A 15,979-nucleotide genomic window follows, 5' to 3' on the forward strand; every position below is an offset into this window, starting at 1 on the left:
AAGGCAAATCAGAAAAGCGTCAAGGTGGGTGCATTAAGAAATAAACAAAAAACCGTAACTTTTGAGCGAAGTAAAATTTCGTTCATAGTATTTATGTATGTATGTATGTATATACTTTATTGTACATAGAATTGAAACACGAAAAACACAGTTACAGAGTAAATTAAATACAACAAAGCGAACTTATCCCTGTATAGGATTTCTTCCAGATCCCATACAGATTTATGTAAATAAAATGTATATTATAAGCTTTCACTAAGGCTTTCATCATACATATATATATATAATATTTTAAGAAGTATAAGTATAAATATTAAAGACTTATACATATCAAGCCAGAATGTAAGGTTAAGAGGACACTCTAAAAAACTAGTCAAACCTCCATGTGCTAGCAACCCTAGGAAACACTTCTTGCCAAATCGTGTAGTAAATGTGTGGAACTCTATACTAGAAACTGTTGTTAGTGCACCGTCAGTGAACTCTTTCAAAAATAGACTAGATACACATTTTAGAACATTAAAAAGTGCTAAATAAACACAAGTGCTGCGATATACACGCATCAGCTCCAAGAGCTGCTAGTGTATCAAATAAATAAATAATAATAAGGTTTACATATACCTTTAACGGTCCCGCAAGAAAATTTGGCTGTGAAGTGCGTTTATTTTGTGATGTCCACAAGGAAAACGCATAATCTTCTCATTATTTCATACTACAAAAGTTATTGGCCCTTCAATATATGGACAGTAAAAAAATATATATTTGGGGACAATTTTACAAAGCTCTATCTAGCTCCAAACTAAGCAAAGCTTGTACTATGGGTACTAGGTGACGATATACATACGTACCTATAAATACATACTTATACATAGAAAACACCCATGACTCAGGAACATCTGTGTTCATCACACAAATGCCCTTACCGGAATTCGAACCCGGGACCACCGGCTTCATAGAGGCACTACCCACTATGTGAATAAGTTAATTAATAATAGGCTGCAATAATTAAAAGAAAAGGTTAAGAATAAATTAAAGGAAACTATGGCTAGTTCCTTATTTATTTGTGTTTAATTCCACCAAACATCACTGGCTTCAATAGTAAATTATATTTTTTAATTCTTTTATAGTCCCACAGCCACTATTTTTTTGGTCACAATCCCTAATAGAGTTCATTGACCTCCAGTTGCGGCACATGGTCTATAACCCGACTAAACGTGTCGTAGCTGCAGCAGAAGCTGTGCGTCGCGTCGTCGCGCCACGTCAGCCAGGATGCGCACGCATCGTCGCAGAACGTCAACGCGTTCTCTGTCGACGCGTTGAAGAACGACGAGTTTATTGTGATGAAGGCTGTGGCTGCACGGCGGGCTGGGTCGTGGACTAGCTGCAATTAAAAATAAAAAGTTGTTTAACATAGATGGTAGGATCGTATACATGTGCTATACGCGTGCGCCCGTTAGGGACAGAACATATGCAATTCGACAAAATTTAAAACACGTTTTAACGTACCAAAAACAACCTACGTAATTTGGTAGAGTTATTTGTTGCTCACCATAAATCATACTAAAATTTACGGTGGGGAATAAAATAAATGAAATTGTGACCACATATAAGATAATGAAGTGAATTTTGTCAACCCTATAGCCGAAATGCCATACCATAAGTAATTATAATATTAATAAAAGGGATATGTAGTTCAATGTATTAGTAAAAATAAATGTATTGATATTGTAAATATCAAGATAGTTATATTTGTTCTTTTTAGATAGCAATACTGCTTGTTGTTTATATTTGTTAATTCAGTTCTACACGTGTTGTTAGTCTTCTGTCACAGGTAGTTTATACTTAATAGACCTTACCTTACCAACCCTACCACAATACAACAACTTACAACCTTACAATACTTACAATTACTTTACAATTGAACCCTGTATTGTTAACAAATAAAACATTTTTCATTTTCATTTTCATACATTAGAAAGACACAGCCAGGACACAGCATATTTTGTCCCTGAATCGCTGTCAAACTTCGGTTTTGTAGGTACCCGGAACTCTATTTTTAACTCCTACGCTTACTCTGGTTATAATATTAGCGGAAAATCGTTGAGCATTAGACTTTAGTAGCAGTAGGTACTGAGAGTTCCGCTACTCGGTGCTAGATGTCGACTGCGTAAATAATAAGCATTTTGGTACCAAAACTGATGTACGGAGTGAGCACTCTATTACTTCTTATTTCTCTGTGAAGGTAGGACTATTATTTATTCTGTGGTAGTGTCATTAGATTATCCCATGTAACACGGGTGTGCGGCAAACGCGCTTAACGCTGCGTTTATCGCAGAAAACAACCGTGAAAATCGAAGTTCGTCAATTGCGGGCATTTTCCTCTATCACTCTACGTTTACGTCTTAAACTCTGTATCTTTAGGTAATTAAATAAAAGTAAACAAACAATTTATACATTTTCGGGTAGTTATTACATTTATTGGTTAACCAACCAAATATAAAACCGCCTGGATCTGTAACTGAACGACCTGACTTTAACCTACATTATTTGACCATGTAATGTTTTCATCTACCCTCAACTGGCTAAAGGAGCCGTTTGAGGGTAGATTTAGTTTACTTTCATTTAAATACCTAAAGATACAGAGTATAGTGAGAGTAAAAGAGAAAGATCCCCGAAATTTGCGAATTTCGGTTTTCGCGGTAGCCCCCTGATCTCTGAGTCTGTGTTGCTCTAACATCCCCTTTGCTTACCTTATAAAAGTATAGCGGCACAGGCACAGCCATATTGTTGTTCTCATCTGAATATAGATAGAGTTCCTTCTCTCCCTGGGTCCCGGGTAGGGCTAGCACCCCGTGGGTTCCGGTGTATACTGTTACTGAGGAGTTGGTGGTCTTCACTCTCCGGCGGAGGGCCTGGTGATAAATAAATAAAATAAATATTATAGGACATTATTACACAAATTTACTAAGTCTCACAGTAAGCTCAATAAGGGTTGTGTTGAGGGTACTTAGGCAATGATATATATAACATAACACATAAATATTTATAAATACTTAAAAATATAGAAAACACCCATGACTCACGAATAAATAGCCATGCTCATAACACAAATAAATGCCCTTACCAGGATTTGAACCCGGTACCATCAGCTTCATAGGCAGGGTCACTACCCACTTGGCCAGACCGGTCATCAAACAAGCATGCAGATAAACAATTAAATATTAGGTTTTTTTTTTAAACTTTATTGCACAATACATGAAGAGTACAAATGGCGGACTTAATGCCAGAAGGCATTCTCTACCAGTCAACCATGAGCCAAACCGAAAGATCCTAATTGGTGCAGGGTCAGAATACAGAGTAAAATGACAAAAAAAAACACAAAATTATATAAAATTATACGTACATAAATATAAATACATGTATTACGAGTATAGGACAATTTTACTATCTAGATTGCTCTGAAACTTTGTACTACAATAGGATAATTACATATATCTATGCCTGTAATTAGCTTATGTAGCTTGTGGCTACCATACGTTGCATAGCGTTCTAGATACCATATTTAATAAATTACAGAGAATTTTAATGTTCCATGCCAACCTTGTTTTTGCTCTATTTCATTAACCTATTTATAACCTGGAGTTATATTAAACTAATTACATTATTTAAGGGTGGCAACAGGAGACCCTCGTGCAGGCAGCTTTCTCGCGCAAAGACTCGCTATTGCGATACAGCGCGGGAATGCTGCCTGTCTGATGGGCACTCTGCCAAGAAGCCAAGGGTTGGAGTGTACATTTTAGTTATTTTACTTTTTGAGTTAGCTTTAGTTATATTAGTTTATTTTATAAGTAGTTTAAAAAAAAAAAAAAAAAAAAAAAAAAAAAAAAAAAAAAAAAAAAAAAAAAAAAAAAACAATATTACATGCATAGACCTCATATCATTGTATGTGCAAAGTATCATTACAATCCAACACGTAGTTTTAAAATGAGAATGAATTCCGTTTTTATGGGAAGGTGAAATTCGATCGAGCATGCAGCGGACTCCTAATCAGTTGTAGTAAGTGGCCCTGGACTCTTCATTTAAATGAAAATTGAATCGTGGCTTTAAGCGAATATTATTCACAATATGCGCTGTCACGAGTACCTTACAATCCTGTTACAATCGCAAACAAAGGAACAAAATGTGTACAGAGACATATGTCTTTATTTGAGTCTAATTATGTCTACAAGAACAAGTGTCACCTCGTTTGCATGAGATTTTTAATACATCGCGGCTTGCGATCGGTCAATTGAACAGCTGAATTGAACCTACATAACCGGCAATGTATTGCGCGGTACTCAGTCCTCTCTAGCACTACCTCCTCAAGAGCGCCCCACTCACCGCTCCTACCTACTCAGTCCGCTCCATCGCTACTGACAGCTTTCCTACTCTAGAGCGCCCCACTCACCGCTCCTACCTACTCAGTCTGCTCCATCGCTACTGACAGCTTTCCTACTCAAGAACGCCCCATTCAACGCTCCTACCTACTCAGTCCGCTCCATCGCTACTGACAGCTTTTCTACTCAAGAACGCCCCACTCACCGCTCCTACCTACTCAGTCCGCTCCATCGCTACTGACAGCTTTCCTACTCAAGAGCGCCCCACTCACCGCTCCTACCTACTCAGTCCGCTCCATCGCTACTGACAGCTTTCCTACTCAAGTGCGCCCTAATCGCCACGATTGCCTTTCATCCACTGTGACGCTACGTTCACAAAGAGTATGTCGTGCTCCGTAGCGCCACTCAGTCCACTCAAGCGCTACTTACAACTTACTTCCTCAAGAGCGCCCCAGTCACCACGGTTGCCCCGCATGCACTGCGCCGCAACATTCACGAAGAGTACTTAGCGTTTTGCAGCGCTACTCGATCCACTAGAGCGCTACTTACAGCTTATCCCTTCGAGAGCACCCCAGCCACCATGATTGCCCCTCACCCACTGCGCCGCGACGTTCACAAAGAGTACTTAGCGCTCCGCACCGCTTCTATGCCCGCTCCAGCGCCGATGACAACTTAACTTTTACCCCAGTCACCATGGCTGTCCTTCATCCTTCAACCATTAGGGCGCTGCGTTAACGAATTGGAACATAGCGCTACTCAGTCTACTTGAGCGCTACTAAGAACTTACCTCCTCAAGAGCGCCCCAATCACCACGGTTGCCCTTCATCCACTGTGGCGCCACATTAACGAAGTGAAAAGTCGCCCGCTGCAATGCTGCGAGGGAGAAGTCCGCTCTGGGAGCCAAGTGCCCACGCGTCAGGAACTGGGGGAGTGAAATATGGAACAATTGACCGTAGTTATGCAGAAAGCGAACAACTTTTTATGTTTGTTAAAGTGTCTTATATCGTAACTCAGTGGATTGGACGCTTTCTGCATTGATAAAAAAATTGAGTTCGTCTTTTCTGCATAACTTAGGTCAATTGATGATTAAATTTGTACTTTTAACACAGTAAAGTATTTCCCCATGGATCCTGATGTACAAATTGCTGTTCAACCATTCTTATTGTGTAAAGAACCCTGACTGTTGTAGAATATTTTACCTTATCAGTGCCAGTCTGTGTGGTGATTTAGATGGCTTATACTTTCCACGAAATACTTTTGTATGGTACAAACTATTTAAGACATTAAGAATTAATTCATTCATAAAGTGGCCATATAATATTGTGGATAGGCATACAAGCCTCAGAAATACTGCCTAGCAAGAGTGTCATGCAGATAGTTGATTTCAGGAGGGGCTAGGGGGGGACATTTAGGTACAATTTTCAATCTCTGTTGGTCAACTGCACTCCCTGCAACCTTCAAGTAACAAATAGTTTCAAGATGTAAATAAAAAAAAGATTGCTTTATGAACATATTTTTTATTAAAACTTCTACAACATCAATAAACAACGTATAGTTATTATCAAACATGATATAACTGCACCATCTATTATTTCGCTCAGGTAGTTAAAAGTTAGATGTTTTTTTATATGTTGGTACTTATAACAGTTGTTTTTAGGGTTCCGTAGCCAAATGGCAAAAAACGGAACCCTTATAGATTCGTCATGTCCGTCTGTCTGTCCGATTCTGTCACAGCCACTTTTTTCCGAAACTATAAAAGCTATACTGTTCAAACTTGGTAAGTAGATGTATTCTATGAACCGCATTATGATGTTTATACAAAAATAGAAAAAAAAAAACAATAAATTTTGGGGGTTCCCCATACTTAGAACTGAAACTCAAAAAATCTTTTTTCATCAAACCCATACGTGTGGGGTATCTATGGATAGGTCTTTAAAAATGATATTGAGGTTTCTAATATCATTTTTTTCTAAACTGAATAGTTTGCGCGAGAGACACTTCCAAAGTGGTAAAAAGTGTGTCCCCCCCCCCCCCCCCCCCCCCCCCCCCCGTAACTTCTAAAATAACAGAATGAAAAATCTAAAAAAAATATATGATATTCATTACCATGCAAACTTCCACCGAAAATTGGTTCGAACGAGATCTAGTAAGTAGTTTTTTTTTAATACGTCATAAAAATTAAAAAAAAATTTTTTTTCATCAAACCCATACGTGTGGGGTATCTAAGGATAGGTCTTCAAAAATGATATTTAGGTATCTAATATCATTTTTTTCTAAACTGAATAGTTTGCGCGAGAGACACTTCCAAAGTGAAAAAAAGTGTGTCCCCCCCCTGTAACTTCTAAAATAACGGAATGAAAAATCTAAAAAAAATATATGATATACATTACCATGCAAACTTCCAACGAAAATTGGTTTGAACCAGATCTAGTAAGTAGCTTTTTTAATACGTCATAAATGGTACGGAACCCTTCATGGGCGAGTCCGACTCGCACTTGGCCGCTTTTTTACTTTGATCACAGACTTGTCACTCAGTCAATGAAACTCATGTGTCACTTAATTTAGGTATCATCAAAAGAAAAGTTATAAGATTCAAACAATTTTCATTTTTTTATGATATTGATGGATTTCTAGTTTAATTTGCTGTTGATAAGGCTAATATTCTTATCAGTATATTTCACTATGATTTAACTAGTTCATATTTGGTATTGCTTTAATTCATCTTTGGATAAGACAACTTCCTTGAGAATATTAATTTATAATACAAATGTGTTTGATGTAAGGTTAGCATGAATAATTAAAAAACACAACCGATAAAAAAAGAAATAATACCGGACAAGTGATCGTTGAAATTATGTTTTTTGAAAAACAAATTATATCCAAATTGAAACCAATGCAGTACCTTTGGGTATGGTGCTTTACGCACACTAGCGTCCCCTCCCCTTCCTCTGACCACCCTTTTAGCATAAAATATGTCCCAGTTGAAGCTGGATATAATTTACTTCCCCATACATTAGAATATATCTTGACCGAATGAAAGTGCGGGTCGGACTCGCTAATCACACTTTTTATCACGAAATATTGCCTTTGCCTTGAAGATGATTTTTCCTGTAATCTATGGGTAATTAATGAGTTATTTTCTGGGAAAATCGGCATTTCTTGCCATGAGTGCTACTGCAACCTAATTTGAAAACGCATTTAGTTTGTAAAATAGAATGGAAAGGAATGGGAATAACCGAGACGCAAATACAATTTTTATGGCGAAAGAAAATAAACCTATTACGACACCAACTGGTAAAGGCCCTCTTGAAAACTAATGAGAAAGTTGCATTTTATCCACATGTGGGGCAAAGTAATCAGATGTAAAATTTGAATTGTTTTCTTATCTTAACTGGTAGAATTGACTTTTAATAGATTTTTATTTTATTTGGTTCATTTGGATTTGTTTTGGTTTGATTTCTTTTATATTTCATAGCTAGTATTTTCCTCGCGTTGGTGTAGTGAAAATTGTTGCGTTTCACTCGGAGGCGAAGTTTTTTTAACCCTCGTGCCTTGAAACCCTCGCAACGCTCAATATTCCCCTTCTCGAATCACTCGTTACTATCGAACTCGGTGGTTCAATTTTCGCTTGCGAACCTTTCGCTTGCTCGGGTATCAATATTAGCACGAGCGGTTAAACAACAACTTTGCCCCCTTGTAAAACAAATAACTATTGATGGTCCAATTCTAATGCTTTTCTATAAATAGTAAGAAAACCCTTTGTCTAGATCATCGGTGAGATGATTAGTAATTAGTTACCTACATTATCATTATGTTATCTTTCTCATATCTCGGTTCTCGACCATGATATGCCATAACCATGGACAAGGTAGGAAAATTCCAACAATTCTTAAGTACACAAACCAAACCTTTCATAGGATAATGTTACATCAGGTACCTAGAAGTAAGTACATACTATATATAGTTAGTATAAATATACCTACAAATTTGGGCGACATATCACGGTCGTCCAAGCTTGTACATTTTGATTCGAATTCGAACGAATAATTGAAATAATTCAATATGTGCTAATTCGTAGCTTAAATCGGGTTTCCACTGAAATCTAACACCATGGATAGCCACGGCATTTTATGCTTAGTGAAACACAATTTAACCAATTTTAGAAGTTTCGAGATCGAATTTACTAAATTGTATACGACACATTTTTTGCCTAAACGAAGAACACCTTAGAGTAGAGTAATAAAACATTGCATTTAAACAATTAAAAAAAACTAAATGTTACATTTCACTCACTTGATTCTTGCTAAAATACTTGTCCGCCATATTAGGTCCTAGAATCTCGTTGAATCTATCCTTTTCGTACTGCGTCTTGTAGAGCTTCTCAATGTGGACTTTGCTTGGAAAGAGGTCGCCACCTGCAAGGATATTTATCACGTTTTTATCGCTTATCGTCATGTCATACTAAATTCAAACCTTCAAGAAAAGAGCACACAACCTCCCATCTTAAATTCTAGAAACCCACTTACAACCCGAATGAAACACAAATAATCCGGGCGACAGTTTATCCCTTACCATCAGGCGATTCATTTGATATAATATAAAAATAATCATCTGTGAACTGCGGGTGGTGGACTCAATCTTGACGCAATCAATCAATTAGTACTCCACGAATAGCGTGTTGAGCGTGCCGTAGTCGAAGCACGCCGACTACAGCCCGTGCTTGTCGCGTGTGTAGCCCCTGAAGATAGTCACCTGTGAACTGCGGGCGGTTGTGCCCGAACTGTATGTTGACGCTGCTCGGCGTCAACTCATGTTTCACGAAGAGCGTGTTGAGTGTGCCTCGGTCGAAGCACGCTGAGTACAGCTCGTACTTGTCGCGTGTGTAGCCCCTGAAGATAGTCACCTGTGAACTGCGGGCGGTTGTGCCCGGACTGTATGTTGACGCTGCTCGGCGTCAACTCATGTTTCACGAAGAGCGTGTTGAGTGTGCCTCGGTCGAAGCACGCTGAGTACAGCTCGTAAAGCTTGTCGCGGACTGTGTAGCCCACCCTGAATACAAATAACAAAGAACAGGATTTATAAAACTGGAATATAACATTTTAGTGTTTTAGTTAGCTTCAGCAAATGTAGTTTACATTTGACAGAAAATGAACGCGTTGGTTAAAGAAAAACGCAAATTAGTATAGGCGTGCCTACAGACAGACCCACCATAAAGAGATCTTTAGGTTTCCTTTCCTTTCCTTACCTAATGACAATGAGACCAACTGTGAATTTCAACTTCTTTACCAATTCGAATTAATTCATTCATATGCGGTGTCTGTTAGTCTGTGGGTCACGGAGAACAGTCACCAGCACAGATGACACATAAGCGTCATTCTAACGACGACGACGAATTAAAGATACTGACTAGACCATCTGACCACCTCGGTAGCATGACTTGCTGGTCTCCATGACGGTGAAGACTGGTGCTGAGCTCCAGTTCAGCTACAATAGTCTACTACTACTAACTTAACCGGCTGACCGCCTCAGTAGCATGCCTTGCTGGTCTCCTTGACGGTGAAGACTGGTGCTGAGCTCCAGTTCAGCTACAATAGTCTACTTCTACTAACTTGACCGGCTGACCGCCTCGGTAGCATGACTCGCTGGTCTCCATGACGGTAAAGACTGGTGCTGAGCTCCAGTCAGGTACAATAGTCTATTACTACTACTAACTTGACCGGCTTTCCACCTCGGTAGCACGCCTTGCTGGTCTCCTTGACTGTGAAGACTGGCGCCGAGCTGCAGTTCAGCTGGTTCAGCTCCCCGGTCCAACGTCCCACGGAGAAGGTGGACGTTGACACGCATTTTGCGTCCTGAAAAAGACGAATGCCATTTCGAAAAACTCAAAAAACGACGAAGTGTGGAACAACAAACAGGTATAAGTAATCAACGAGGAAATGCCGTCAGCATCCTTGGTACAATGCCTCAAGGGCCTATTTTAGATTTAAGCTAGTTATAGTAATCCTCTGTATATATCCATTATTTACAGTTAGAGTACAGTCAGAGTTAACTTAGAACTGACTCTATAAGTTATTCAGCTAAAACTAACCACTGTTTCTTTGTATAAATTGTATGACATACTTCGTACTTATAGCGTCCTTACTGTGTTCAGTTAAAACTTACCACTGCTTCTTGTCTAGTACTCGTAGCCTGCCCAGTGATGATGACCGTCCTTTGCGGACATGCGAGCGTCAGAACAGCACCGCGACGCACTGAGATAGTCCCGGTCCCGCTGGCAATGTTAAATTGGAACTGACTCTACAAATAAGCTATTTGTTTCAAACTTACCACTGCTTCTTTTCTAGTAGCCTGCCCAGCGATGGTGACCGTCCTCTGCGGGCATGCGACCGTCAGGAGAGCGCCGCGACGCACTGAGATAGCTCCACTGGCAGTGTTGGGTGTGAGGTAATCTCCCCCCAATAAATACACGGGCGATGGGGACCCGAAGTCGCTCTTCAATGAAAGAATGCAGTCTGGAACAGATACGGAACAAATTTTATAAGCTTTTATTTAGTTTCACCTGTCCCGTTGTCTGTCTGTAAGTAATCAAATCTTGCAAATGAAATTTTACCCACTTCCCGATTTATTTTATACTACGACAGTGGCAACCAAGCATACGGCCTGCTTGATGTTAAGTCACCGCAGCCTATGGACGCCTGCAACTCCAGGGGTTTCATATGCGCGTTGCCGACCCTTTAAATACCTGTACACTCCATTTTTTGAACAACACCATACTGTAAACAGTGTAGACCCTCGGGAAAATTTCGGAAGGGAGCCCATTCCACAGCCCGAGCGTCCGCGGGAGGAAATGAATGAAAATTTGCATACATAGTAACTATTAGAAGTATGAGAAAAAATTAATTATTTTCAGAAATAATCCGTCGATCTCTTGCTACCATCAATGTGCCTGCTCTTCTTGAGCCGACTGGCATTATCAGGGATGATGGCAAGAGGCCTGATGGGGTGTCCTTGGTTCCTTGGAGTTTGGGACGGATGTTAGTGTGGGATGCTGCCACCGTCATCAGTCGTAGACACACTGGCACCGTCCCACCTCCAACGGACTAATGTAAAAGCGGGCGCAGCGGCGGAAAGCGCCGAAATTTTGAAACGTAATAAACATAATAGCCTCGGTAGAGAGTACCATTTTGTACCTTTTGGCGTTGAAACTCTAGGTCCATGGGGTCCCAGCGCGCACAAGTTTTTTTCAGAAATCGCGAAACGTCTGGTTGACGTAACTGGTGACCGAAGAGCTGGCGGCTTCCTCGCACAACGTATCAGTATTGCGATATAACGAGGAAATGCCGCCAGCATCCTTGGTAGAATGCCTCAAGGGCCTATTTTAGATATAAGCTAGTTATAGTAATCATCTGTATATATCCATTATGTATATTGTTATCTCAATAAATATAATTGTGTTTAGTTAATTTTTCAGAAAATATTTTAATTTGTTTTTATTTCAAGTAGAAACACTACTACATATATAAATTATAAACTGAAATAAATGCCATATACTAAGAGTGGCCGAGTGGCTCAGGCACCTGCCGCGATAGCAGAGGACGCTGGTTCTATTCCAGCCTGGGGTACTGGAGGCCTAAGTACTAAGTTGGGTGAAACTGCAATATTATGTATGCACCATTGAGCTGATCTGATGATGAAGACAGGAGGTGGCCATTGGAACTCTGTGATAAAACAACACAGCCTAATTTTCTTTGGGGTTGTTAGTTATTGTCTCGATGATTATTTGTTGCCGGGCAGGAAGAGTACAGTCAAGGGACAATTACATCCACACTTTCCGATATTTTGAACTCAATGTAAGTATTACTGTATCCCAATTGGTGCCGGCTGTGGCTCTAGCTGTTAAGGTCATAGGACGGGCCTTACGGGCAATAAGAATGGGGCCAGGGGGCCTACCGCGAAAATCGAAGTTCGTCAATTGCGGCCATTTTTCTCTGTCACTTTAATTACGTCTTATGAGAGTAAAAGAGGAAAATCCCCGCAATTTGCGAATTTCGATTTTCGAGGTAGGCCCTGAGAGGTCACGCGCACGAATTCGGGCCAATCGTGCAGTCTAACGCCACGCGATTGGTTGATGAGTTCGCACCACGCGCGCGGTTGGCGGAACCAGTTGCGTTAGACTGCACGATTGGCTCGAACTCGTGAGTGACACCACTGAACCTAGCACTATTCTTAGTGCCCGTAAGGCCTGTCCTTTGTAAACTTAAATAAACAATATCGGGTCCGAAGTCAGCCCCGATGTCGGGTTTGGGGGCCTACCGCGAAAACCGAAATTTGCAAATTGCGGGGATCTCTCTCTTTTACACTCACTAAGACGTAATTAGAGTGACAGAGAAAAATGCCCGCAATTGACGAACTTCTATTTTCGCGGTTATAGCTATAGCCCAGATAATCGTGTACCGTTTCACGGAATATCAACACATCGTTAACAATATTTTAAATGTAAAAAATAGTTCATATGCAAATATGTCACACATTGAACAATTTTAGCGATTAGAGAGAAAGTATTTTTAACATGTTAAATATTTAAAAAGATGTGCTGATATTTGGTGTAACGGAAAAATAGTCTTACACGGGCCTGACGTCGGGCCCAACATCGGGCCCGTTTGCATGTAGATGTAATTGACCCACCAGCAGTAAAAACTTGTATCAAAGTCTGTCATAGTAATATATTTCTTTTTTTAATAACATTTTTTTGACAAAAAACTATATTTTTTATCTACTTCCGGTGCAGTTTATGTAGATTAGTTATTCGTATAAGTGTTTAGGTCTTTTGTTGTGGTATTTTGCCGGGTAATTTTCATATTTAGAGATAAGGCACGGATTGTTCAAATAGGAAAATATTATTCGCACTATTTGAATAAGTATAGTTTTTTTAACGTTCCGTAATGAATCACACACTATCTATACTTATATGAGGAAATATTTTACAAAAAAATATATATACTGGGTGTAACATGAGAAAACCGAAACAGTATATTCCTGACCACATTTAGAGACTAAAATGTTTTATATGACTTTTCTGGATTTCGCCGATTCAGAGTTAATACTAATTAAAAAAAAACATCTTACTGTAACTTAATGGAAAACGCCTTTTAACACCATGTATTTAGTTTCAATACAGTAAAAATAATAATTTAAAGTGTATACACGTACATGCCTTTAGCAACATTTTTTCTAATCATAATTATAATCAAAAATATTTTATTGCTATTAAAATTAGTGACTGAAGTAAACTATCATAAACTAAACAATTAAAGTTAAAAGGCTACCAAAAACAAAACTTGCTTATCACCAATATATCGAAATGATAAAGATGAAAACTTACCACCACCGATCCGATCTACTTTCAACATAACCAGTAAAAGTAAACAGCTGAGCAACTTCATTATATCCAAACACATGTGCATCATACACCAAAACAAAAGTTATCACTCCTGTGGACAATAGTTTATAGTTTGTTTGCATATACGTAATGTTTTTATGCGTATATTTGATTTTTTTATGTCTAGCTTTTTTGAAGGGTGAATATGTGGTCATATTGGACAACTTTTACTATGAGACCAAACCCCAAAATCGCAAAAATAATCTGCTGTTTCATAGAAAAAATTAACATATTGTTCGCCGAAATGTATGAGACATATTTTTTAGGGTTCCGTAGTCAACTAGGAACCCTTATAGTTTCGCCATGTCCGTCTGTCTGTCTGTCTGTCTGTCCGAGGCTTTGCTTCGTGGTCGTTAGTGCTAGAAAGCTGAAATTCGGCGTGGATATATAAATCAATAAAGCCGACAAAGTCGTACAATAAAATCTAAAAATATAATTTTTTTGAGGGTTTTTTTTTTCTTCAAACCTACAGTATGGGGTATCGTTGGAAAGGTCTTTCAAAACTAATAGGGGTATTATACAAACATTTTTTGATAAAGTGAATATATTCGGAGATAATCGCTCCGAAAGAAAAAAAATTGTGTCCCCCCCCCTCTAACTTTTGAACCATAGGTCCAAAAATTATGAAAAAATCGTGGAAGTAGAGCTTAAGAAAGACATTAAATGAAAACTATAGCGGACATGATCAGTTTAGCTGTTTTTGAGTTATCGCAAAAAGTTCCCCCTTCATAGTAAAAAGACTTACTTTACCTAATTAGGTACTGATTATGCAAATTTGCCTATTTATTTAACTCGCGTGAAAGGTACCGTTTCATCCCTAGGTTAATAATTTACTATACTTTAAGCTCCAGTTTAGCTTATAGTGACGGAAGAGTAACTACGGAACCCTACACTGAGCGTGGCCCGACATGCTCTTGGCCAGTTTTTCTTTTATGGGTTGGCTCTTTAGTAAAAGTTGTCCAGTATGACCACACATTCACCCCCCAAAATATATCCAGACATTACAAAATCACTCTGTATATGTAATGTTACCAAAATAAATTTAATTAATTCAAACACAAATAAAATACAATTACATGCTTCAATAAACACTTCTTGAAAACAATCAAATCGATTAAAATAAAAATAATAGAGTACGACAAATATTTTTTAAACTCACGCAACACTTCAACTAGATATACATAGGTACCTAGTCCTAAGCTTCCGTGTTCCTATAACAGTCTATAATGTACTACACCTATATAAAGGCAAGTTACGGCGGGAAACACACAGAGATCACATAGTCTCCGTCCGATTTCGTTGGAATAAGAACACACACTGACGATTTACGGTAAATGAGCTGCGCGCGCTGCCACTACTATCGGACAGACCGTTAACTAAAAACTCACTGGTTAATCGCTCGAAATATATTCATTAATTAGGTTAATGAACTTTTTAATTTCGTGGGGTTTTTAATTAATAAATATAAGAGGTAAGGTAGAAGTACTAGTGCTCGACGCTGCACTAGTCATCGACATGGGCACTTTATTACATGGAAATATACATGAAATATAGGTTGTATAATGAAAAATATTTATTGACAATAACAATATACATAATGGATATATACAGATGATTACTATAACTAGCTTATATCTAATATAGGCCCTTGAGGCATTGTACCAAGGATGCTGGCGGCATTTCCTCGTTGTATCGCAATATAATATAGGTTAAATTTAAACAACGAAGATTTTTCTGTATTTGAACTTAATCAGTGTCACTTTGACATAAGGTGCCCATGTCGAGTACTAGTGTGTGGTACACACTACACGGTTAGACAGGAAGTGTCGTCTTGGGTTACCACTACGAGTACTCTGCGTCCGTGTCAGCTGCAGAGAATGTCCTCTCAGTCTGTCACATATTCCGAGTGAAAATATCACTCAATGCGGGTACGTTGTAGTGTCCTGTAAGTATTTTGTATATTCCGCATTTTACTATAGGATAATAACACTCTGTTAACAGAAAATTATCAAAAAAATTGTGACATCCAAAATTATATATCATGTCATAGGTTAGAAAAGATTTAATTGGTGATTGTGACCCATTTTGTACCTTGTCACCGTGACAATGGTATAAGGTCTCTAGCGAGTTTCATGTTGTTTGTCACTGTGACAAGGTACGAAATAAT

General features: G+C 38.8%; 1 protein-coding gene across 5 annotated transcripts; it reads right to left on the bottom strand.

Moving 5' to 3' along the window:
• Positions 1 to 1,039: 1,039 nt before the first annotated feature.
• On the bottom strand, positions 1,040 to 15,150 carry LOC133531341 (uncharacterized). 5 transcript variants are annotated; one of them, XM_061869494.1, is made up of 10 exons: positions 15,050 to 15,150; positions 13,756 to 13,864; positions 10,701 to 10,885; positions 10,102 to 10,225; positions 9,983 to 9,998; positions 9,277 to 9,422; positions 8,667 to 8,788; positions 5,161 to 5,295; positions 2,748 to 2,909; positions 1,040 to 1,378 (listed from the first exon to the last, which is right to left on the bottom strand). In XM_061869494.1, the coding sequence occupies exons 2-10, from the start codon at positions 13,838 to 13,840 to the stop codon at positions 1,157 to 1,159; spliced, it is 1,197 nt and encodes a 398-aa protein (XP_061725478.1). In that variant the 5' UTR covers positions 13,841 to 13,864; positions 15,050 to 15,150; the 3' UTR covers positions 1,040 to 1,156. The 5 variants fall into 5 exon arrangements, with proteins under 5 accessions (XP_061725478.1, XP_061725480.1, XP_061725481.1 ...); XM_061869496.1 differs by having other exon boundaries at positions 15,083 to 15,132; XM_061869497.1 differs by having other exon boundaries at positions 14,972 to 15,055.
• Between the last annotated feature and the right edge of the window lie 829 nt (positions 15,151 to 15,979).

The sequence above is a fragment of the Cydia pomonella genome, chromosome 25 (genome assembly GCF_033807575.1).
Source record: "Cydia pomonella isolate Wapato2018A chromosome 25, ilCydPomo1, whole genome shotgun sequence".
NCBI lineage: Eukaryota > Metazoa > Arthropoda > Insecta > Lepidoptera > Tortricidae > Cydia > Cydia pomonella.